The sequence below is a fragment of the Saccopteryx bilineata genome, chromosome 2 (genome assembly GCF_036850765.1).
Source record: "Saccopteryx bilineata isolate mSacBil1 chromosome 2, mSacBil1_pri_phased_curated, whole genome shotgun sequence".
Classification (NCBI taxonomy): Eukaryota; Metazoa; Chordata; class Mammalia; order Chiroptera; family Emballonuridae; genus Saccopteryx; species Saccopteryx bilineata.
In genome coordinates, this window is record NC_089491.1 from 294,292,750 (window position 1) to 294,319,544 (window position 26,795).

At 39.8% G+C, this 26,795-nt stretch overlaps 1 protein-coding gene across 3 annotated transcripts in view; it reads right to left on the bottom strand.

Moving 5' to 3' along the window:
• The window catches only part of KCNK2 (potassium two pore domain channel subfamily K member 2), a 90,278-nt gene extending 64,645 nt beyond the window's left edge, over positions 1–25,633 (bottom strand). The window contains exons 1-3 of one of the 3 annotated variants that reach the window (XM_066261362.1): positions 25,082–25,633; positions 21,761–22,071; positions 4,514–4,631 (exon numbers count right to left, since the gene is read on the bottom strand). In XM_066261362.1, the coding sequence (XP_066117459.1) occupies positions 4,514–4,631; positions 21,761–22,071; position 25,082 (430 nt within the window). In that variant the 5' untranslated portion in view covers positions 25,083–25,633. Of the gene's footprint in view, positions 1–4,513; positions 4,632–21,760; positions 22,072–22,155; positions 22,220–24,962 lie in introns of those variants that run through there. The other 2 variants (XM_066261361.1, XM_066261363.1) reach the window with 2 other exon arrangements.
• Between the last annotated feature and the right edge of the window lie 1,162 nt (positions 25,634–26,795).

Sequence of the window (26,795 nt, forward strand, 5' to 3'; positions counted from 1 at the left end):
TTGTTTCTCATCCTTCAACAGCAATTCTAATCATCCAAGTCCATACTCTCAAGTTGCTTTTGTGGGTCACTGACATAACCCCTAATTACCCTCTCAGCTGTCACTCTCCGAGTGTCCTCTTCCTGACAGATGCATCTTCTAATGTCACTTTAAACTTGTCCCTTCACTTGCCAAAATAGAAAAAAAAATTGATGCTCTGTCTTATAGTAGGTCCAAAATTCATAAAAATCTAAGTATATTCAATTGTATTTTTCCCATCTGGAACAGTCAATAATATTTCCCACTATTCCTTTAAATAATTCCTCCAGTCTACTCAAATACTTACTTTCCTATTCTCAAAATAAATCAAGTTTGTTCCTGTCTTTGTATTTTTGCTTACGCATCTCACAGACTTGGAAGCTCTTTCCCACCCATCAGTGGAAACCAAAACTTTTTCTTCAAAGCATAGCTCACATTCAACTTCTCTAGTTAAGCCTTTCCTCCCAATTCCATCCCACATGTTCTTTCTTTTTCTCAATTCTTATAGGACTTAAATCCTGGTTCCATGTAACATGTGATTATACTTGCTTCTGTTATTCTTCAGTTATTTAATATGTGTAAATTTTACCTTGCAAATTGGTCTGCACACTTTTTCCAAAAAAAGGACCTTTTTCCAAAGGACTGTGTCCTTTCCACCCTCGGCAGTGGCAGAAATAGCACTGATCCAACAGGAGCTACTTACACTGACTTACTAATTTACATGGTCCTGAACATGGATCCTTTCAAGGACAAACAACAGTTCTTGATAACTTGCAACTCTCCAACAGAACATACTGTCTCTGACCCCTGATCTTGTCCACATGAACTCCCAATGCCTCAAACGTCCCCTTTCCACCTTTATTCACTTGGAAAATTCTTAATTCTCTTTCCAGTCCCAACTAGGACATCTACTAAGGAAAAGAAAGTATTCCTTGCTGCTTCTTCACCCACTCACCTACCCTAGTATCTATATTAAGTGTCACTTCTATCCATTACCATTAAATGCTCTTAAATGTACCTGATACACTCTATGGTAAATAATTATCAGACTGTTGGCCTCTTGACTGGTCAGTGTGCAACTTAAGCTCAAGTAATTTATCTTTTATCATTACAGTAGCAAAGTGATTCTGTTTTATTATTTTTTGAATCAACAAATGAACAAAAGTTAGCAATGAAATCTATTGAAAGAACTAAGAATTTAGGACAATAAGTATCAATTTAGTGCTCTGTCATTTCTAATAAGCCACAGTTCATACCTTGTAGAATGCCTATTTGTTTTTAATTCCAAAAATAATTATTAAGCACCCACTATGTGTCAGGTGTTGGGAATACAGAAATGATTCAAACCCATAAAAATCCCTTAACCTCATAGAACTTCCATCAATGGTGAGAGAGGCCACGAAGCATGGCTTTCACTGATTGAGTTGGAAACCACAGGAGGTTCTGAGCAGAAGTTTCCTTTCTGTGAGGACGCTGACACCAAGATGATGTTGGCTTGGACCAGATCATGATGGTGGCAGTTTGAATGGCGAACAGTAGTTAAATTACGGATTTCATTTCAAGGCAGAGCTAACAGGATTGACTGAGGAACTAAAAGTGAGGTATGAGAGAAGAAGACTAGGGAAGAATGGATTTTAGTCTGTACAACTGTGGAATGGAATTTCTGAAGGGTTTGGAAGGGCATGATTTTGGAAAAAGTGTATAGACATAGGAAGAGAGCCTCTAAAATTAGTCCTTAAATGTTCATATTCCATTTTGTGTAATTGAATTTCCCTTGGGCATACTTCCAATGAATAGTTAAGTGTCACTTTGGTTTCTTCAGCAAATGGATAACATTGAATATAAAAAGCTTGGATCACTGTAGCCAATGCAGCTCCATGAAGCACTGCCCGTACCAGGCACCTAATAAAACCCACTGCAATTTATTCTCCAAAACTGTTTCAAGTCCTATTTTTAAATGATTAATACAACATAGCTAGTGCTAGAGGTTACAGTTTCTATGATTGCTGAAAACCACTTTGAGGTTCACACAATTATTGTCATTAGTATCATTAGTAATTACACTTTAAATTTCATTGAATTATGATTTGGATGCCAAATGCACACCTATGAAAGAGGCCAAAATATTTAGCCAGCTTTAGATCATATCTAGTCCAAGGTCAGAAGAGGTGACCCTGACCTAGTAGTAAAAGATCATGAAATAAATTTGGATGGCCTGGAATGACTTAACCCACCTAAGACTAAAGTCTGAGATAGAACAGTAGGAGAGCTGGGCTGTGAGGCAGCTACCTAAACAACCTAAATAATCAGTTACTGTGCTTAATGGCTATAATTTGGGATAAGGCTGGTAATAATGGTTTATTTTTTTTCATGTGTTGAAGGATATGTCTGCAAAACTGACTGAATTGGGGATTCAAAAAATGAGACTGTTTATAAACATACAGTGCAACAGTAAGTCTGTATAATGACCGAGTCTCTTGCGGAATAATTTCGTGGTGGTCATGATGAGTTATAACTTGGACTTTTGAGTTTTCATTGGGCAGAAACAAACCATTCTCACTCAGTCTGTGAGCCGTTTTCTCTTCCAGACTCTAAGTAGTTTACACAATAAACAGTCATTTCCATAGTAGAAATGACCAAGATGTCTAAGCTCTGAAGTTAACCTGTTATTATGGTTAGAAATCAAGGTTGCCATTCTCAGATTTTCACAGCCACACAACTTTTTGACCTAGCTAATGGAAATGGAAGAGTAAACATAGCTCCTTGACCTCTTAACAAAGGCAAAAATCAACATGCTAAAGTAGTTAGTCCCCAGGCAAGTGATCTTGCACAAGGAGGCATTAAGGAGGATTCACATAATGACAGGTCACTACGAATTCCTCTCCAAGGAAAATTTTCAGCGAAAGTTCATCCATAAATTACACACGTTTTCTTATTTAAGACTTTGGTATCAAGTACTGATTTGAAAACCTTATACACTTCCTTTGTCCTTTGTCAGTGACATCAGAGAATATAATTACAAATTTTAGAATCTTAATGCATACTCCAAAATCAGAGCTCAAGCCCACAAGAGGAAATTTCATCGCAAGCACGTGTGGAAGGGCAGAACTTGGTTTTGCATATACATTTTCTTCCACTTAAAATTCCTTTATAATTGTGGTGAGTTCATTTCCTTCCCCTTCTTGAAAAGTATGCTTTAAACCAGGGGTCCCCAAACTTTTTACACAGGGGACCAGTTTACTGTCCCTCAGACTTTTGGAGGGCCAGACTATAAAAAAACTATGAACAAATCCCTATGCACACTACACATATCTTATTTTAAAGTAAAAAAAAAAAAAAAAATGGGAACAAATACAATATTTAAAATAAATAACAAGTAAATTTAAATCAACAAACTGACCAGTATTTCAATGGGAACTATGCTCCTCTCACTGACCACCAATGAAAGAGGTGCCCCTTCCAGAAGTGTGGCGGGGGCCAGATAAATGGCCTCAGGGGGCCGCATGCGGCCCGCGGACCGTAGTTTGGGGACCCTTGCTTTAAACTGACCTCTTTCCATTAAGCAGGACAACTATAACCCCACCTGGTCCCCACAGCATGGCTAGCATGGCTTTCACTATGGGGTCTGCATTTATGTCCTCCGAATATTTCCTGGGTACTGAATGACTGACTAAGAAGAGAAGTCATCTACATGTACCCATTCTGCTGTCTAGAGGTACTGAGTATATGCATGCTCAAGTCTGAAAAAGAGACGACATTCCACTATGTTACCCTTTGAACATTATAACAAACAACACGATTAAAAGAAAAAACAGCAAAAATTTAAGCTTTCATTGTTTTTGTAATCTGCATAGTTCAGCATTAATTATATATATTATATATGATATATAATATAATATAATATATATCCTATTATATATTATACATGATGTATAGTATATAAAATATACTATGCACAGATTATATATAGGTAGATAGATATACTATTAAAAACACATAATGTATAGAAAGAAAAGCCCTGAAGAAATTATAATAGAATAGGAATAATCTGTTGAAATGTAGAGTTAAAATTTATAAATTGAAAAAGTTGATATCAAATCATGAAAGAAGTCAAAATGGTACTCCGATCCTTTCTTTCTACAACTAAAGAATCAAAGATGTAGGAAAATTTAAAACTACTTGCCCTCTCACACACACAAATCAGAATTTTAAGCCAGTTCATGAAGCTCCTCTCTATTAGTCAAACAATATCTGCACTGCTCTCGAGTTTCATATGAATTTTAAATTTCACTCAGTATTCTGAAATGACAATTCATTTCCATCATTCCTTTATTCAAACCTTGAAACTCTCTTTTCAAAATCAGTTGACTAAACTCTAGTTTTCTATCTTGAGTAGACAATATTGACCAACTGTAAAAAAAATAAAAATTCAAACAAATAAATTTTAGCTCACAAGCTGTATCAAAATGAAAAAACAAAATAAGTTGTCTCCTACCTATGGTTGTAATAACAGTGCCAGCAAAGAAGAAGGAACTTCCCAAGTCCCAGTGACTGATTTGATTGGAGGTGTTTCCTAACGGTATAATCCCTGCATTTATTGCTGCCACTATTTGCTGCAAAGTTTAAAAAGAAATTCATCAGTACACATGAATTACAAGGAGGCGTCAAACAGCATATATTCCACTCATGAAAGCAAATTGGACAAAGAGATTCAATTCTAAGGTTTGCTTTTCTACTGAAAGTATAAAATATAGGTCACAACTTAACACTAAGCAATTTAATAAATTCAATTCTATTTTATATCAAGAGGAGAGAGCTGCATAAAGCTTATCATATTGCATATGCATTCATATCATCACTTATTAACATATTTAGTGACTTATATTAACAATGAAATGTAGCAATGCATTTTTAGTAAACACCACAGAATTAAAATATCAGATGGCAAAATACAATTTAAATTATATATAATAGCTTTGTAAAAAACACCAGTATTTCCAAAGTCCTAATCATTTTGAATGTTAAACATATGTTATCCAAGCCTGGGAGGTATGTAACTGTGGAGAGGTCCAACCAAACAGGCTAAGAGGAGAAGGAAAAGGCAACAGCAACTCAATATCAAACTTCAGTCAGTCCATTTCTATCTCAACTCTTTGAATCTCTACAGGTTTGTATAAATTTTGTGATAGTATCACCAAACACCCCCTAATGACAATCAGTCAGTAATATTCACATAGGGACACTAGGATTCAGTGGTAGTCAACCTGGTCTCTACCACCCACTAGTGGGCGGTCCAGCTTTCGTGGTGGGTGGTAGCGAAGCAACCAAAGTATAAATAAAAAGATAGATTAACTATAGTAAGTTTTTTTATAAATATTTACTCTGCCAAACTTAGCGAAAATCTGACATAAAGTACTTGGTAAGTAATTATTATTATTATATGCTTTAACTTGCTGTAACTCTGCTTTATAAATTTTATAAAGTAAAGTTACTTCCCTACTTTACAGATCACCATTACTGTGGAACCAGTGGGCGGTTAGAAAATTTTACTACTAACAGAGATACAAAAATGGATGGTAGGTATAAAAAGGTTGACTACCCTGGATCTAGATGCTGCCTTGAGTACTGATAGACAGACAGACAGACAGACAGACAGATGATGACATTTTAATCCCTTCTTCAGTCATCAGATTTTGGGGGAGGGAAGGGGCAGCTCCACAAACACTAAACTTAGAAGAGAATACGTCAGAAGAAAATGTGTAGTAAAAGAGAGACGAAGAAATTGTTTGGATAAGACATTTCTTCACTTAATTTACTGACTTTAAAATGAGAAGAAACTTCATTTGCTAGACAAAGAAACTAAGGACCAAAAAAGTAAGGTGACTTGTTTAAGGTTATACAGTTTATAGGCAAATGGACAAAAACTACACTGTGTTAATAACGGAGTCACTACCCAAGAAATCACTGTCAAAAGGAGAAAAGCAGGCAATCCGCAGCTGAAATGCAGTGTAAAGTATCATTCATCTCATGTATTTTCATTTACACATTAAAACTTCAATAGTTGTGTATCAAGTTAATTGAATTGCAATGCTTTATTTACTTTAACAATAACAAATGTTCATTGCAAAACAATTAGAAAAATACAGAAAGGTATAAAGAGGATAATAAAAATGATTCATAATTCCAGAATCCAGAGATAACCAGTATTAATGTATTAAGGTCTCTACTCCTGGTTTTTGCTATACTTTTTACATAGTTGGATTTAGGAAATATGATATATGAAATATATTCTCTGTTTTTAATTACTATTCTGCCTGCAGTTTTTCTTGTCATTACCATATTTATTTAATCTTACTTGATACATAGAGAAAATGTTATTCTAAAATTTGTCTGATCATAAAAAATGGTGCCATGAACATATTTGTGTACAAATATTTTCTCATTTCTGAATATTTCCTCAAGAGAGATTCCTAGAAATAAAATTGCCATATTAAAGATTATAAATATTTTGAAGCATTTGATATGTAAGTATCCAAGAAGGTTGTTATAATTTCAAATTGCTCCCAACAATTTACAAGTGTTGAGCTATCTACAACTTCTATTATTAATATATTATGTTTATCAAAATGATAAGAATTATTAATCTCTATGTATATCTTTTATTGTGAGTGAAACTGAACACTAATGTGTCTTTATCATACAGTAATTGCACACAAACATACATATACATATACATATACATATATTCACAGTACACTGAACCTACTTTTGAGTTAATTGATTCTCTTTATCTGATTCTCTATTGTAATTTTAATATCCGATAAGGCAGGTCTCCCTTATTATGCTTCTTTTAAAAATGTTTTTTTCATAAACTTTAGAATCATTTAGTTAAATTTTATAGAAATTTTCATTTCCACAGGTTTAACATATCTGTTGTTTGCATATATGAAATCTATAAAATAATTAAGGAGAATGAACACTATTATAATAATAAAACTGTCCATTAAAGAACATGGTATGAATTTCCATTTATTAAGTCCCTTTTTATATTGTAAAATAGAGTATTTTTATATACTTCACATAGGTCTGTAAGGTATTCTTAAGTATTTTATTTTTTCCATTTTAAATTGTAACTGGTGATTGCTGTTTATTCCCCATTCTCTGTACTAGCAATTCTCAACTTTTTAAATCTCAAACCCACTTTACAGTCTCAAAAACTATTGAAGACATTAATGAGCTTTTGTACATGTGTTATAATTATTGATAGTTACTGTCTGTTTGAATTTCTAATTTCTAAATGTTTTGATTAATTCATGCAAAAATAACAATAACCACATTACAAGTTAACATAAGTAACTTACTTTTATGAAAGATAGTTCTACTTTCCAAAACAAAAAAAACATTCAGTGAGAAGAGGAATATTGTTTCATAATTTTATAAATCTCCTCTTAAATGTCTGGCTTAATAAAAAACAGATTTTAATATATGCTTCTGCTTAACTGTACACTCATGAGACAATGGGAGTGGAAAGGCAAAAAAAAATCTTAGTATTATTAAGAAAATAGCTTTGACCTCATCAAACCTCTGAGATTGTCTTGGGACCACATCTTGAGAGCAACTGCTCTATACTATTCCTAATCACTGCTCTTATAATTTCTGTTGTTTTATTGATTTTCTTTACTATTTGGAAAACCAAATCAAGTAAATTTATAGTTTACAAATAATGACATTTTATCTCTGAATCTTTCAATAGCTATGTTTTATTAGTTTTCACCTCTTATTACGTTGCCCAGTATTTCAAGAGCAATATGAATAAAAACACTGAGAGCAGACTTCTTTGTTTTTTGTCATCTAAAATCCTCAATGGTTTTAGTGTTTTATCATTCAATATATTGAGCATTTGCAGGAAAATGGTATTTAACTAAATAATTTTAAGCACAAAAGAAGTAAAAAGACAGAAATAAAACTTAGCAATTTAAAAATGTCTGGAACTCTCTTAAGATAGGGAGATACACATGGTAAGCACAGGCTCAGTGATCTCTAGCCTCATGAATCCTAGGGAAAACTAATGCCAGTATAAATCAAGGAGGGGGGAGAATTTAGATATATTATAAATGAATCCAAAGTATATTTTCATATTTTACAGACATTTCTTCAACACATTTATTTATTCAAAAAAAAGTATCAATTATGGTGTTAGGCAATGGGGAAGTAAGAGAAGTAAAAGCATGAGCAATACAGATGAGAAAAGATAAAACATACCTTTAGACTCCATCCCACTAAGTAAAATAATTTATTGACTAAAAGCAAACTAAACCTCCAACAATTGACTTAATATAGCCTTCATGACCAGCTCCATCATATTTTAGCCTATTCCTTTGCTTGTCAATGATGAGGTGCAACATTACCCAGACTCTTGGATAAGGTCCACAAATTATTTAAATACAAAAGAAGCAAATGTAGACTTATAAACAGTTCTGTCTAGCAATGTGTGGGTTGTAAGTAGTTATCACAGAGCTGTGATTATAGCAACAGAAGCTTGAGATGGAACTGAGAGTATGTTGAATCATTCTGAGAATGAGTCTACCATGAGGTTCTTCTTGTAAATTTATTTTATATTTTTGTACAAGTTCTCTTGGTCAACATCCACATGAACTTGAATGCCCTTGGCAAGTGCACTGTCATAGATTTAAAAGTCTCTGCAATTTCAACATCAATTCTGGCCATCAGATTATTTAACCAATACCTTCATGAAAATTACTTCTGTATATACCATATTGTGTGACTAAACAATCACCTCATCAATTATAAGAAATAACTTTTCCATTAAAGGCAACTTTTGTGGACAATCAAATCATGTTGAGAACTGATAAATAAGTTGAAGTGTTTAGGTTAGGGTGAGTGAATGCTGGGTCCTATGCATTTAATCCTAATAATACATTATTATTATCTGAAAGATTAAGGAAGGGCTTCCAAATTTAAAACCTACAATAGAAATAGCAGCTCTTGGTTGGATTCATACTCAATTTTGCTCTTCAGTTTATAGTCAATAATTGAATGTGAAAAAGGAAAGGAAGTTGAGTATATAGTTACCATCAAAAGTATAAGCTTATACTTAAGAAATAGAGTTCTAAGAGGCTTATACTCATGGAGATGATAAAGGTAATTACTCATAAATATGAAAATCTTAGTTTCCATGACAACGATGGCTTTAGAATCAGAGTCCGCAGCATTCTATGATGAATTTGTGCGTTCTTGAATTATAAGAAGTTAATGTCTCAATGTCATCTGGCTTTCTGGAACTATAATCAGCTTTAACACCAAGCATTGATAAGACACTTGTCCAAGTAATTACCGACAATCATAAAAATGTTCCCATGGATCCAATGCATGAGATAATATTTCTAGGATGCTTGATAATCCAACAAAGGAGCAAACAACTTCTTGAAAACCATACCATATTAGTACATTATTCCACAAGAATATTTCAGTACAGCTCTCATCTAATGATACTACTGGGTTGAGCCATATAATATTGTCAATATCCAAGCACTTCTTGGCCTACAAAATGACAATTTCCTATTAACATGAGAAAGAACGGTACTTATGTTTTCATGTATAGTGTGTTAAACATGCTAAATTTCACTGTATTGTGATATTTATGTATATATAATATATGAAAGTATTATACAGTTGAAAAACTAAGAATAAAAAAAATATTCACAGTCTGTAAAACAGTTTTTAACAATGTGCATTACTGCAGCATAAAAGCTAATTCCCATAAGCAGAAAATTTCATAGCAAATCACCCTATTATGATCTTATAGCCCTCCTGTGAAGAATATTATACTTGTTATTCTAACTAAAAGCCTATATGGCTGAGAACATTATTCTGGGAAAGCATAGACTAATTTTTGCATCCTTATTGGAGATTCAAGTGGTGTCTACCTTTGCATATATCTGAGAAATCAAGGGCTATTATCTAATATTTAAGATGCTTACATTATATATATATATTTATATTTATATTCATCTTTTGATATAAAATATTCCATAATAATATACAGTCTAACCTTCAACTAATAAACAAACTTGAAACACATTTCATGTAACTTAGTTTTTCAGAAATTCTATAGTTATATGGAGATGGCATTTGGTTTTTGTTTTGGCGGAGGCTTATTTTTTTGGCCTAAGAAAAATAGAGGTATCTACATAAATACAAAAAAGAAAAATCCCACAGTTACATCTCATAGTTAAACTATTATAAGTATTGATAAAGGTGAGATTTTTCTAAATCTAATATCCATATTTTTCTTTGTAAAATATATATATTTCTCATTTCATGTGGAAAGAAAGATGAAGTAATACATTTGCATATTCTGTACAGAACACAGGTAATTAAATCATGCTATATTTAGAGTCTGTTAAAGAAGCAAGTTTTCAAGGTCTCCCCAGAGTATATCTTTTCAGTGAGCAAGACAACATGCAATAATGTTTTTAATCTATTGTTTTTGTTGGAAACAATTGGAAGCAGAATCTATTTCATGGTTTCTAAAAAAAGGCTTTCAAAGTCCTTGAACATATTTCCAAGTAATGGATGACCTAAGTTTAACCACACGTTAATTAAAAATTCTTATAAAGCAGCCTTAAGGAAAAAAAAAAGACTTAATTCTTATAACTTAAAAAGAATAGTATTTCTTACAGGAAGCAGTATCTGAACACCATATATTACAAAGCACCTCTACAAGTAAACAGCTTGCTTACCTTCCCATGTCTTTCCTTCTATTTGGGGACTACGCCATTGCATGTGAAAGCTATTTTTATACAGACTAATGAAGTGTACAGCTTTTTCTTGCTCTTTTGAAAGTGTAAAATAGAGACAGACTCATAGAGAGCAGGCTGACAGCTGTCAGAGGGGCACTGGTGAGGGTAGAGGGATTGAGCAAAAAATAATAAAGAGAAAAAAGTCACGGACATGAACAACTGTGCTGATTGTGGGGGGGCAAGGAAGGTCTAGGAGGGGATAAATGGTGATGGACAAACAGAAACTTGACTTGGGGTGGTGAACACACAATACAGTGTACAGAAGATGTGTTGTAAGGCCCTGGCCGGTTGGCTCAGCGGTAGAGTGTCGGCCTGGCGTGCGGGGGACCCGGGTTCGATTCCTGGCCAGGGCACATAGGAGAAGCACCCATTTGCTTCTCCATCCCCACCCCCTCCTTCCTCTCTGTCTCTCTCTTCCCCTCCCGCAGCCAAGGCTCCATTGGAGCAAAGATGGCCCGGATGCTGGGGATGGCTCCTTGGCCTCTGCCCCAGGCGCTAGAGTGGCTCTGGTCGCCGCAGAGCGACCCCCGGAGGGGCAGAGCATCGCCCCCTGGTGGGCGTGCCGGGTGGATCCCGGTCGGGCACATGCGGGAGTCTGTCTGTCTCTCCCTGTTTCCAGCTTCAGGAAAAAGGAAAAAAAAAAATAAGATGTGTTGTAGAACTGTGCACCTGAAACCTGTATCATTTTGTTAACCAGTGTCACCCAATAAATTCAATTTAAAAAAGAAAGAATAAACTGATTTTCTATTAGTAGAAACAAAAGCTTAAAATCCAAAACAGGGAGCAACAGAGTTAGTAGAGGTGGACAGCATCAACAGGGCAAGAAGGAAGAGGCATACCACTGGGGTCAGAGTTGCCTCCCCTGGTTGCATTCACTTTGGAAGGTTTTTTTCATCATAAAAGTATTATATACAGTTGAAAAAATAAGAATAAAAAAATTATTCACAGTCTGTAAAACAGTTTTTTTAACAATGTGCATGTATTCAATTTTTAGCTTTATTAAAAGCTACAGTCATTAAATCTGCTTTCAATTATTTTCATATAACATAGGCATGTTCCAAGGCATTTTGAAGTCATCAGTATCTCACTTCATAGACATCAATATCTCACTGAGTAGCTACATGCAACATAGTTTACATAACCACTTCTCTATCACTGAATAAATCTGTATAACAGCATCCAAGTTCAGTGGCCATTTTCTAAGTCGTTATAAAGATGACATATATCAGACAAGGACTGAACTTGAAACACGGAAATTATGCTATTCTTTGAGCCCTCTGTGAAATGACACTGTGGTGCAGGAAGGCTAAAACATGGTCAAGGCCCCTGGATCCCTGCAACATGAAAGGAACCAGAAAAACGCATGTGAAGCCAACATACTGAAACTGCATTTCCCCAGTGGTACATTTTTCATGAATTTTCCTAGATTCCATACTGTTATATGGTTTATCCATATTCTATCAGAGTGTTAATCTCTATCTTTCTGGCCCCTTCCATCTCAGCATAAGTGGGGGGCAGAGGTAATAAAAGAAAAGAAAAATAGAGAGAGAGGAGGTTGAGTGAAAAGTCAGAAAGAAACAAAAGGTTACATACAAGGGAAAAAGATAAATGTTGCTTAGATAACAAAGAAGAGACAGTTCTACAAGAATAAAGCAGGCACTGGCTGGCTCAGTGGTAGAGCATCATCAGCCCAGTGTGTGAAAGTCCTGGGTTCAATTCCCAGCCAGGGCACACAGGAGAAGAGCTCATCTGCTTCACCACTCTTTCACCTTTCCTTCCTCTCTATTTTCTTTCCCCCTCCCACAGCCAAGGCTCCATTGGAGCAAAGTTGGCCCAGGAGCTGGAATGGCTCCCGTTACAATGGAGCAACGCCCCAGGTGGGCAGAGCATCATCCCCTGGTGGGCATGCCAGGTGGATCCCGGTCGGGCCCATGCAAAAGTCTGTCTCTCTGCCTCCCTGTATCTCACTTCAGAAAAATACAAAAAAAAAAAAAAAAAAAAAAAAGAATAAGACAGGAACTTAATACAACTTATAGCCATTATATCTAGGAAGTTCTTTTAAAAGAGGTTGGCCTTCAGCCCTTGCTAGGTAGTTTAGTCAGTTAGAGTGTCGTCCCAATATTCTGAGGTTGAGGGTTCAATCCCTGGTCAGGATGGCATAAATAACCAATGATGACATAAATAGGAGGAACAACAAATTGATGTTTTTCTTTCACTCTCTTCATCTCTGTCTTGTTCCTTTCTTCTCTGTCTAAAACTCAATGAACAAAAGGGGGAAGGATTTTGTCCTTAAAATATGATTGGTGTGGGCAGAAGACTACAATCAAGGGGACACAGCATCGAAGACGAAATTTTTATACCACTTTGCCTAAGGCCTATCACACTAACCAGCATTTATTCACACACTGTTTCTAGGGCCTGATGGTCCAAACTGATGGGGGAAAAAATCCCAAAATGGAGCAAAGAGAGTTTTACTCGGTCAATTACATGCATCCACAGAATTCCCAAATTTGGAGATTCTGTTAGCTTTTTCAATAGAATGTCACTGATCTCCGCTCACTTGACTTTCCAGTACACTTAAGCCTATATTTTCACAACGGACACAGGTTTTAAAAATAGGTTTCAAAAACAAATGCTTTTTTCCTGCCCTTTCCAAATATGTAACTCAAAGATTATAACAAGGATCGAAAGTCTCAGCCTCTGTACACACACGTACAACCAACAAAGAGCCCAGTTATCCCGGGTTGTACTTGTGTAAAATCAAACTTCCCACAACCCACATCAGTCAACAATAAAGGCTAAATTTCACAATACTGAAATATTCAAACAGTACTCTGATAGACTCTGTTTCGGGCCCTGTAAAATTTATGTATTTCTTACTTCAGCTGAGTTGGCTCATTGCCATTAAATAAGCCTAAAAGACATGTCAGTGCTTTCAAGTTCCAGGTAAAATTTCTTCATACAATGCCGATTAAGTCTACTAACGACCTGTTAATGTTATGCAGAGAAAAGGAAGTCTTGCAAAATAGTTGAATATGTTTATACTGCTTGGTTCAATATCACCAAATCAAGACAGCAAAAATAGTATATGGATTACTTCCTGAAATGTAATGATTCATACTCTTTCTGTTTTAGCTTCTGAGCTTTCCTCCAAGTTTCCCCCATCTTTCTCTATGACACACCCGTACACTCACCACTTATAGTAAATACTCAATTAGATGAAATTGATTTCGTTGCGAAACAGGAACCTGATAGAATTTCTTATACGTTTCCAGGACAACTAGAATGACAGAGCTACCCTTTGACAATTGTCCAATAGTTACTGCACAAACATGCAATTAAACTCTTCCCTCGGGCACCTCTCAGAGTGCCTTAAGAGTGTCACACCACAACCATCAGCACCGAAAACCAGCCTGGCATCTTTCCCCATGTTTTCTACGTTAGTCATTCACAGATGCTGTATTGTTCATCTTCACTCACACAGGGATATCGGTCCCAAGAGCATGTCAGCGCACAGCAACCTGCAAAGATACCATTGTTGGAGCAATTTTTAGGGGCAGAGGGGTCATGTCTGGAGAAGTATAAAGTTGGGCCAAACATCCTTAGTGATCTTCACTTTTCCTGCCCCCAAATCAAGAATGTGTTTATGCTGGTGAAACGAGCAGGATACGTTTAAACTGGACAGAGGGAAAGAGGACTGAAAAGTCACAGTAAAGCAACACCGAGTTTCTCGAAGGTCCAGAGGACACATGGAGGGGGAAGAATGCTGGCATCAGGAGGTGACTGAATACACTGGAACTTCACTCACTTTTTCATTTTTAATCACCCACTGTGCATTTATTGCACAGCAGAGAGCTACCTCTCCTTAAATATTTGAAACAGCACTATATAAGATTGAGGTGTTTCCTCATCTCATAAAAATAAGCCTGTGACCACTAGCAATATGATAGCACGTAACAGAAATCAGATACATGCTTATGTTCCACAAAAGCTGAGGCATACAGAGACTAAATGGATCACTAGTTCCAAGTCAGTAAAAATAATAAAGACAAATTTTTTAATCATATTTTAGCTATATGATAGCTTTGGTTGCCTAGCTTTGGGCAGAGCTATCCTGTATAATCTATTTCTGTGTGAAAACACTTTAAAGGTTCCAAGCAATAAATAAATTTATAATTGAATTTTTAAAAAGAATTCGTTCATAAGTTTGAAGCTGGGTGAACATCCTGTTTATTTTATCCACATGTGTATAATGCATCCCAAATGGTCACAGGGCTTGTCTTTTATGATGGTGTCACATACAGCCTATGTGTTTAGTGCAATGCTAACTGCTCAAGAATTAGTTGTGTGATGTTTCATGCTTAATGATTTCTAAGTATACATAAAATCATTATCATGAATTTACAGAATAGAATGCCACTGGCATATTACAGATCATGGTAAAGACAGTAAACTTGGCAGTAGGATTTGACATAGCTAATCTCTCCCGCTTTGTAACATGTCCTCCCTTGGCTCATATTAACACCATGCCCTCCGCTTTCCTCCAATCTCCCTGACTGTAGTCTCATCCCCCTCACCTTTGAGCCCCTGGTTCTGTCCCCCTCCATCCATCCTAACTCCTAGGTGACTTCATTTAGACTCAAGGCTTTCAATATCACCAATATGCTGTTAACTCCCAAATGTATTCTTCATTAGACCGCACCCCTGCTTGGGTGTCGGAAGGGCAACTCAAATCAATCATGTGCCAAATCAGATCCCTGAGCTCTATCCCTTGAAACCTGCTCCATCTGAGTTGGTCCCATCTCGTTAATCTCGTTAACTGGTAACTTCATTTTTCTAGTTCTTCTGGCCCCAAACCTGTGGATCATCCTTTGATTTCTTTCTCTTGCACCTCACATCAAATCCTGTCAAGTTTATTTTTGAAATATCCCAATTTGATCACATCTCAGCACATCTGTGGTTTCTGTCCCCATCCAGATCACCACCATCTGCCCCCTCTGGGTTCTCTCAGTGGATCCTCAACTTTGTCCACCTGCGTTCCATTCCTCACAGGACAGCCACAGCGATCCTTTTAAGTTATAAGTCAGATCATGCCCCTGCTCTGCTCATTGCCCTTCCGTGTTCCTGTAACTCACTCTGAGTGAAATCCAGGATCCCTTACCTTGATGTACAAAGCCTTGCAGGATCTAAGCTCTCCAGTCTTCTTTTATATAAATCCCCCTTTATTCATTCCTTCCAACCACGTGGCCCCTCTGACAGGAATGTGCCTACTTCTGGGCCTTTGCGTTCACTCTCCTCTCTACCTGGAATGCCTTCCCCCAGATATCTGCATGTCTGTCCACATCTGACCATTCACAGGCTGACCTCTTTAATGCCCTTCCCTTCATTGCACTTCGCAGATACTGTGTTCTTTACAAACTGAAGGACTGTGGCAACTCTGTGTCAACCAACTTATGGGCATCATTTTTCCAATAGCATCTGTCCACTTAGTGTCTCTGTGTCACACATTGATTATTCTCATAATATTTTAAACTTTTTCATGATATTATGCTTGTTATAGTGATCAGTGGTCAGTCCTCTTTGGTAGTATTACTGTCATTGTTCTGGGATGCCACCAACTACGACCATACAAGATAACAGACAAAAGATAAATGTTGTGTGTGTTGAGTGCTTCAGTGACCAGAGGTGTCCTGTCTCTCTCCCTCTCCATGGGCCTCCCTGTTCTGAGACACAACAATATTGAAATCAGGTCAGTCAACCTCACAATGGCCTAAGTGTTCAACTGAAAGGAGAATTTGCACATCTCTCACTATAAGCCCAAAGCTAGAAATGATTAAGCTCAGTGACGAAGGCACGCTGAAAGCCAAGATAAGTTAAAAGCTAGCTAGGCCTTGTGAGCCAAATTGTTAACTAAACTGTGAATGCAAAGAAAAAGTTCTTGAAGGAAATTAAAAATGCGACTCCAGTGAACACACAGATGATAAGAAAGCAAAACAGTCTTATTGCTAATGTGAAAACAGTTTTAGTGGTCTGGATAGAAGACCGTACCAGCCACAACATGTCCTTAAGGCAAAGCCTAATCTAGAACACCCTAATGGTGCTCAATTCTATGAAGGCTGAGAGATGAGAAGCTACAGAAGAAAAGTTTGAAGTTCGCATTTGGTTGGTTCACGAGGTTTAAGGAAAGAAGTTGCCTTCACTCTACAACATAAAAGTGCCAGGTGACGCAGCAATGCTGATGTAGAAGCCGCAGCAAGACGTCCAGAAGTTCTAGCGAAGATCGCTCATGAAGGTGGCTACACACTAAATAGCAGATTTTCAGTGTAAAGAAAACCACTTTCTATTTGAAAAAGATGCCATCTAAGACTTTCCTAACTTGAAAAAAGGAAATCAATGCTTGGCTTCAAAGCTCTAAAGAACCTAACTGACCCTCCTGTTAGGGGCTAATGCAGCTGGGGATGTTAGCTTGAAGCCAGTGCTCATTCACCAATCTGAAAATCCCGGGCCCTTAAGAATTACTCTAAGTCTACTCTGCCTGTGCTGTATAAATGGGTCAACAAAGCCAGGGTGACAGCACATCTGTTTATAACATGATTTACAGAATATTTTAAGCTGACCATCAAGATCTACTGCTCAAAAAAAAAATTTCTTCCAAAATATCACTGCTCATTGACAATGCATCTGGTCACCCAAGAACTCTGGTGAAGATGTACAGTGAGATTAATGTTTTCTTCATGCCTTCTAACACAAGAACCATCCTGCAGCCCATGGGTCAACGAATAATTCATTTCAACAGTCAAGTGTTAAATTTAAGAAATACATTTCGTAAGGCTATCGCTGTCCTAGATAGGGATTCCTCTGAGGGAGCTGAGCAAGATAAACCGTAAGCTCCTAGAAAGGATTCACTATTGTAGGTTTCATTAAGAACATTCATTTGTAGTTTACGGCAAGAGATCAATATAACAGTATTAACAGAAGATTGGAAAAAAGTCGATTCTAATCCTCATGGATGACTTTGAGGGGCTCAAGGCTTCAGTGGAGGAGGAAGGAACTGCAGTGTATGGTGGGAATAGCAAGAAAACTAGAATTAGAAGTGGAGCCTGAAGACACGACTGAGTCGCTGCAGTCTCGTGGTCACACCTGAACGGACGAGGAGTGGCTTTGTATGGATGAGCAAAGAGTGGTTTCTTGAAACAGAATCTGCTCCTCATGAGCATGCTGGAAAGATTGTTGAGATGGCAACAAAGGGTTTAGAATATTACATGACTGTAGTTGACAAAGCAGCAGCAGCGTTGAAGAGGGCTGACTCCAATTCTGAAAGAATTTCTACTGTGGGTAAAATGCTATCAAACAGCATTGCATGCTACAGAGAATGCAGTCATGGAAGGAAGAGGCAATTGATGTGGCAAACTTCACAAACCACCGCCCTGATCAGTCAGCAGCCATCAACACAAGGCCAGACCCGCCATCAGCAAAAAGATTATGAGTCACTGAAGGCCCAGATGATGGTTAGCATTTTTTTTAGCAATAAAGTATTTTTAAATTAAGGTATTTATATTGTTTTGAGACATAATGCTATTGTATACTTAATAGACCATGGTATAGTGTAAACATGATTTTTATATGCGCCGGAAACCAAAAAAATTGTGTGACTTGTTTTATTGTAATTTTAGTTTTACGGCAGTGGTCTGCAACCTAACCGACAGTATCTTCATGGTATGCCTATATTAGCTTTCAGATCACTGTAGACTTTCCCAAGTTCAGCACAGCGTGATTAGGAAAAAAACTCCCAGCCCCTGGCTTCCCTCTAGAAAGGGAAAGAGTTGGAAAGTGCATCTAATATTTTGGGTTTTTAGGATACTACGCAAGAGACTTGTTTCTGTCTCGCCTGTCTCAGAACACTGATGAGACACGACACACCCTAGATGCCCCAGGGGACACCGAGAACGAAAGTGAGCTGGGCAGCTTGCCTCTGCTCCAGAGGACCCATGGTAGAGCAGGCAGAGGCCAACACAGCTTGGCAACCTCTCCATCACGGGGCAAGAAAAGAGTGGAGCATGTATCCAACATTTTGGCTTTTGGTGGGGCTCCCCAAAGAAGTGGGTTCTGTCTTGCCTTACTCAGAGTACTGAGGGATGCAGCAAACAATAAAAAATCTGGGACCAAGAATGAGAGGCCTGAGTGGCTTCGAGCAGCTCCAGAAAATCTGCAGTACTGTGGATAGACACCAGAGGTAGCAAGAGATTACAAGCTCCAGGGAAAAAAAAGAAACTGACAAATCCATCTAGTTGAGAGTTGACACGCACAGGTCCAGAGAAGGTGGATCCACAGCGAAGGTCTGAGAGGCCTCTCAAGCTGGGCTGGCTGGTGAGAGTATCTCCCTGTACGAGTCGGTCTGTAAGGACTGAGAGAGCTGACATTGTCAAATGGATAGATCATAACCCAAAGTTGCAAAGCACACAAAGAAACAGGGTAGCATGGCTCAATCAAAAGAACAGAATAAATCTCCAGAAACAAAGTTAGAATAGATTTCTTAATGAGGTTTTAAAGGATAATTAAATGGGAAAATAAATGTGAAAAATACTTTGAAATTTATGAGAATCATATGAATGAAATGTAATTCAAATACATGATCGCTGGCTCATTTGCCTCTTCCTCCCTATTTAAACGCTGATCTTGGTCCTTGAAGCCATGCCACTATAAAGATTTCCTTTATCAGGACAAATTCTACTCAAAGAGAAAAAAGACAATTTATTAAAGGCATAGGATTATAAGGGTAAGTGATATTACAATAAATAATAGGCAACTTCTGCGTTGAAAAATACCAAATAAACACAAAAAAACTTCAAATTTTTAAAAAGCAAAAAATACTCAACCAGCAGTGAATATTAATAAAGCTAAAGCGGATTGCCCATATAAGGCAGACAGAAAGAAAATGGGGTATATATGGAGCTCTGTTTGTTGCTATTCCAAAAAACAATGTAGCAGAAATGATCAGTCTCCACCTCCCGGTTGTTTCCACCTGCCACAACCTTCAAGTTATTTTCAAGATTCTAAATAAATCTGGGTGGTGCTGAACACTGGGACTATTTTCGAATTCACAGAGTTTCTTCTAGCATTGTCCTAAAATCCCAGGCTTTTTTTTTTCCTAAGACCAAAGACATCTCACTTCGGATGATAAGAATCAGATGCTTCAACCCCCAAAAAGGGATGGTGTAGGGGTGGGGTGGGGGTTAAGGGGGTCACAGCAGCGAACAAACCTAATACTTATTCAGCACCTAACTGCTTTCCTTGGATGATTTCTTTACTCTTCACAGCAACCCAACTTTACTGAGGTATTATTTCCTCAGTCCAAATAGATCATTCAAAGTTTAGAGCGCAAAATCACTAGTTCAAGATGGCACCCCTAGAAAAGTACTCAGCTGGAGTGTAAAATACATCTACCTGATCCCAAAGTGTAGGCTTTTACCACTTACTCCATGCTACCTACCTCCAAGACAACCTAGAGCCTTTCTTCTAAAACCCAAGGGATACAGGGATTCTTCAAAGATGTTTAGTACCTCTTAGGATTATGAGACACAAAGAGAGTGAAGTCATAGCAATCTTATGTAGGAGAACGCAATGGGACGGGTGGAACAATGATATTAGTTGTCAGGTTTACCGTCAATACTGAACATGTCCCCATCACCTAAAAATAGCAGAGAATTCAGTATATGAGCTTATGAAGAGCCTTTTCAAATGCAAGTCAAATAAGCGAGCTGCAGAACTGTCTGAACACGGTAGGAGCTAAATGAGGGGCGGAGTATTAGCTTTGATCATTTTCAATAAAACTTGATTAATAACTTGTATGTGTACTCTGTACAGAGAGCTGTGAAGGGCAGAGGAAGCTTTTGGGAATCCCTGGCAAAAGGAAATAATAGATGAAAGGTCATAGAACAAGAAACTGAATTAAAACCATTAACAATTCCCTCCCTCAATCTACTATATATTTCAACTCATCCAAATGATATAAAACCAGCTCTAAGACAAGGAAAAGTTCTTTCAACAACCAGTTAGAACTTTCCTTTAAAGAAAGTTCTAGGGCTTTCTTCGTGACCTTGGTGTCACTTATGTTTTATGCAAAAATCTAGTGACCTCCAAGGAGCCTAACTGAAAGTTATTTGGGGATTGAATGGTAAAACAAAATGTTTTTCCATAAAGACACTATTCTGTTCTTATAGAGTAAATTAAAACTATTTTGTTTTTATTCAAACACTCTGTGTCAGGCAGTAATAAATGGCTTCTAACTGGGGTTTAGAGCTGCAGTGATTCATCACTTCTCCCCAGACACCTAGAACAGGCAGTTACCAGAGTTATACTTTGGCTGGCTTAAAGATGGGAGCTATATCTTGTTAATGGCACGGGGTGCCATCTCCACAGGGTCACACCACAAACGCATCTTGCCCATCTTACAAAGGTCACTGTCACGATTAATACACTTTTTTTTGCCTTCTGTTTTCCTCTTATTTGCCATAGCAAAGTTTCTCAGTCGGCAATGATCATTTCACCAGGGGGGCCTCTAGCAAGGTGACCCCATGACCCTGGGTGTCCACGGACAGTTTGAAGGCAGGGTAAAGGGAAAGAAAGCAGGGAGACACCGGGACAGAAATATAGACACGCAGGAACAGGAGAGGATGAGAAGGAACAATGGGAGTGAGACAGGACAGAAAAGGAAAAGAAAAGATAGCAGAAGTAAGAAAAGAGGGAGGAAGTGTAAAAAGGAGACACACTGCGAAAAAGAAGTTTATGCTAAGAAGAAAAGTGGACAAGAGCTCCTACAGACACATCAGGACACATCTGTGCTTTCAGTTGCCTCCTCTAACTCTTACTCTTTCTTTCCCTGTAGAGGAAATGGAGGGAAAACTCCTCTGTGCCATTACCTGGATGAGTTCGTCCAGCTCAGTCGAGTTGACACAGGAGTGCTGGGAAATGAATGTTTGTTTCTGGATCACGATGGTGGTCCTCTGTGAAATCTCGTGAGGCTGCTCCAGTGCTTTGAACACGGTGGCCCCGATGATCAGGTAGAGGACGACCACCAGGAAAATCGTGGAGACCGTCTTCCATTTCATAACATTAATGGTTGTGTCACTCTCCACCCGAGAAGCAAGCACGGTGGGTTTCGTAGAAAACGAGAGCCTCGGTTTGGAGTTCTGAGCGGCAGATTTTGGATCCAGCAAGTCAGGTGCCGCCACTGACAACAACAGAGAGAGAGAGGGTTAGGTTGGAGATTAAAGGGGTCGTGGTTGGGCTGGTTTAAAGGTTTGGCAAAGGTTACCTGAACTCTGCTCTCCTGGAGGAAGCTCCGGAACCTACACCAGAAGTGCACCCAGGACCCTGTATATGGGCTCAAGGAAAAGGGGCTGGGTCTTAGCTCTCGGCTGCTATTGGGGATCCAGGTGGGAGGGGGAAAACGAACGGTGGGCCAAGAAACTTAAAAAAATTAAAGGCATGCCTAAGGTCTCCCTAATTAATATCCAAAATGTATCCAATATATCTGCCCACTAGCTAGTCAACAAAGACCTCCCAAACTCCTAAGAGCTGATGTTGCTAAAGCAGATGTCTGAATACTGATAAAGAAGGTTCATAGATCATCCCTCTTCTCAAGTACTTAACACGCCATAGCACAGCAATCAATGTAAATGACACGCTCTATTTTTATTTAAAAATGCATTATAATAAAGGAATTGTATTGTAAGTGAATTTGCGACCCAAACATTATTGTTCCAAATAAAATATTAGTAATTTCCTGGTAATACACGATGGTAAATACACTACAGTAGCCCAATCATTCCTTTTTTTTTTTTTTTTTTGCATATTTTCTAAAGTAGACTCAGGATTAAGCATTCTTGATATTTTATTATTCGATCTCTGACATGTTTATAAAAACAAAAATATTGCTATCTATTGTGGCAAAATCCTTGGTGCAGCCAAGACATGACAAGTTTCTTCCATTTCAACAGTGAACATTATAAAAATAATAATAATAATAAAACTTTGTCTCACAGGTTGGACCCCACATGCTCAATCCAAAGCTAATTGCTCCATTAGAGTGAATTCATGTGTTCTCTTACAAACTCCCATACTCGGTGACTCTAAAATCCATTTATTATTTATCTCAGCTGTTCAAAAATATCATTAATGGATTCATTTTTAGCAAATACAATAGATACTAGACTTCCACTTGCTAAGGGGAAAATAAGTCATCTACTACAATACTTTTGATTGGAAAAGCAACATTGAACCCAAAGGGGTAATAATAGAATAGCCAAAAAATAGGGGGTTTATAAAGCCACCAACTCAACTAATCAATTTAATGTCCACAAATCTTATAGATATAAGTAAAACTAGTGCATATAGTACAGGTTTAATAAATTGATAAGCTAATCTAAAAGACTTTTGGATAAGGATATGAGAAATCCGTACGGAATTGCACCCAAATACCCAGAAATCTGAAAATACTTGAGGATAAGAAGGGACTAGAGTGTCAACTTTCACATGGCCACCACTGTGTGAAATGTAGGACTGCCACAGTTTGAGTTCATAAAATAAACCTTCAGTTGCCCATCAAAAAAGGAGGTTTGCAAACAAAGCTATTTGAAGCACCAGACCTAAGCAATGTTGGCAGATAACAGAAGGCTCCTCAACCAGCAAAGCTTTGAATGGTTCTGACTTTGAAAAGATGAAGTCAGAGCTCTGATGAGGTAACTGTACATTACAGCAATTTCCTATGATCCAACCTGTCAGGTACGGGTATGTACATGCTTCCCTCCTGAGACACTCACCTGCTCCGAATAAAGCCCCAAATTAATAGACATCTTTAACAGCTTAAAGGCAACTTCACTCAAAACAAGCACTCAATATGTGCTGAGTATTTTAATTAAAAAAAAAAAAAACTTTTTAAATAGAAATGATGATAATAGGTAAAACCTGTCATCTGCTGTCCAGCCACACCACCAGACCACCAAACTGCTTTATGAGTCTGAGTGAAAAATAAAGGTTGTGATCTGAAATAAAGTCATTAAAAATAACAAAATCACATAGAAGCTCAACATTATCTCTCCGAAGGAGGCTTCCCATGCCTTCCTCTCCAGTCTTCTATTCTTTCCTATTTCTGATTTTTCATACCAGTGGTTTCCAGCCTGCATAACTGGAAAACACCAAGACTGTTTACCTGGATGCTCCCCAAATCCCAATCCTAAACACTAAACCAAGACATTATCATTATATGCTTTTGGAAAAAGGGACAGGTTAAAAAAAATTGTGTGCGTCTGTGTGTGTGTTGAGCTAATACATTTCTTGATGGAGTATAATTATTTTAAGCTACTGCTGTATTTTTTAATTAGCAGAAATATACTTGGCAGGCAGAATGGACAGAAACTGGTGAAATACCAAAATAAAAAATAAAATTAAAAAACTGCTTTCCCTCTCATTCTAATATGGGGAACCGTCCGGGGTTTCCGTGTGCAGTCGTTTCGGTGTGTGATCAGGAAGAGAAGCTCTTCAGCACAGGGAATCAGAAACTGGCCCCCTACACACACACACACACACACACACACACACACACACACACTGGGCACATCACCACCTCCCTCCTCTGTCGCCAGCCCATCAGCCTCCTCTTAATCCTGCTCTCCCATCCTCACCCTGGTGTGTCTTCTTCCCTCCGTTCCCGGGTTAAATAGACGATTCAACACCAGGCGAAACGAGCTTTTTTCAGCACCACTGCCGGTCCCACCAAGCAACCGGCAACAAGTGTGACCAGGGTCACCATGCGTCCTGCCTGTCGGCTACTCCCAAGGGTTGACCCTCCTCCTCCATCGGCAACTAACCCCACGGTGTCTCAAACCCGTTACTAAGGCAGATACAAACCCCCGGGCACCAGCGGGAGAGGGGGGAGATGCAGCCAGGAGGGGGTCGGGGATAGGTTTGCCTCCAGCCCCAGAATATGACCCAACACTTTGGACGGGAAACGAAGGCGGACAACGTCCGCTTGCAGCCAGCGGGGCATTTGCAGCCCTCCCAGAACAGGCTGGGGCGGGAAAGCGCGGGGCGGGAGGCGGAGAGGCTTCTCCGGGGTCTCACCTCCTGCTCTATAGCCGGGTCTCTCCCGCGAGGCGCTGGGAAGCATGAGGCATGCAGCATTCAAAATGTTTTTGAAAAAGACGGACTTGAACCTTTCACAAACACGCCATTGTACTCACTTCTTATTCAGAGACGGGCTGCGCGCTCCGAGCTGCACGGGCAGGCATTTTCCCCGGCTTTGTTTTACAAGGTGGGGAGAGCGGGGCTGGACGCGGGAGGGGGTGGGGGGGAGCGTGAGAAGAAACGAAATCGCGGGAAGGAGGGGACACGAGCGGGCTGGGCAGAGGGCGAGGCGGAGGCCAAGTTGGGCTCCGGCGCCGCCGCCCCCGCGCGCGCCTGCGGCCGGTCCCCGGGTCACCCGGAGAGCGCGGGCGACCCGGGTCCCGCGCCGGCCCGCAGCCGCCGCCGCCGCCGCCGCCGCCGCCGCCGCCGCCGCCGCCGCGCGCTCCGCCCCGGGCTTGGCGCTGGCCCGGCCCCGGCGCGGCGCGGGGGCGGTCGGTGCAGCCCGAGTGTCCGTGCGCCCCGGCGTCTTTGTGCACGAGCCTCGCTCAGCGCCCCTTCGCATGTCTTTGTGTGTCTCCCCCGGCCAAGCCCTCCGTGCCCCGCGCGAGCTATGGCACGGGCTCCGCCACGCTCCGCGGCTAGCCCTTTCACGCTCACTCCTCTCGCCACTCTCTGCTCCTTTCCCTCCTTCGGAACTCCCTCCCCTTGGGCTCTTCCCCACTCCCTCTCTCACTGCTCAGGCTCGCCTCTCCGCACCCCTCCTAGCCCAACCCTCGCCTGCGTCGCCCCTGCCTGGAGGTCCCTTTCCAAGCCCCCATCGGCCCGCCTCCGGCCTGGGGACACAGCCCCTGGGCTCACCTGCTGCCTCTTCTCCTCTCAGCCCCTTCCACAACCCTGCCCCTCCCCAGATCCTCGCTCACACTCTCTGGCACGCGGGGCTACAACCCCTCACCCTTCCAGGTGGACTGCGGGGTGTAGAACCCAGCCCTGGGGCGAGGGTCCCCGAACCCCTTGCACGTGAACATCTGCCCTTCCCTTTGGTCCCCCAGGGTTATACAGAGAAGTGCCCCTTTGGGCGCCTTGAGACCCCTGGAGTGGGGGGCGGTAATGAGGTGCTGGCTGGCTTTTTCTAGCCTACACCTGGGAAAAGGTTAGCAAGTCCCCAGCAAACAGCCTGTCTCCAAGGGTACTTGACTTGGGCACGGAGCTCTAAGCAGAATGATCCTGACCAAAACGATGGGGAAGGAACCGGGAGCCAGGGTGAAAACATCAGGGGGTGCAGAAGGAATGGAAGAAAAATCGGTTAGGCTCTTAGGGCAAGACCCCTTTGCTGAGGACAGGGGCTACGAATGTTCTCGGCAGGGCAGCAGGGTCGGAGACCTCCAACTTCCTTTTGACTGGGTTTTCCCCGCACACCTCCCCATCAAGATCCCGGTTTGGCAAGTCCCCGACTCCGCCCAGACTCGTAGACCGCTGCGGGGGCAGCTGAACTCCTAAGGACTCCTGCGGGAACCGAACCTGCAGAGGAGGGACAGGCAGAGTTTAGGTTCTCACTGTAATAGGCAAGTACTCTCACCACACACAGGAGGTAGCGGAACTCCTGTCCATTTGTGAACTCTCTCTTCCTTTCCACTTTGGCAGCTGGAATCCCCAGCTGACCTCCACCCTCCCACCTCCACCGCTGTGTGAGACGTTCATCTTCCAGAAAGGCTGCTCAGGCAGCTTGGAATCTTTTCCCAGTTGCAAGGAGAGCTTCCCAGTGAAAGCAATAGACATGAGAATCTAGTGCAAGCCACGCACCGTGAAGGAGGTACGGCAGAGCAGAAACTC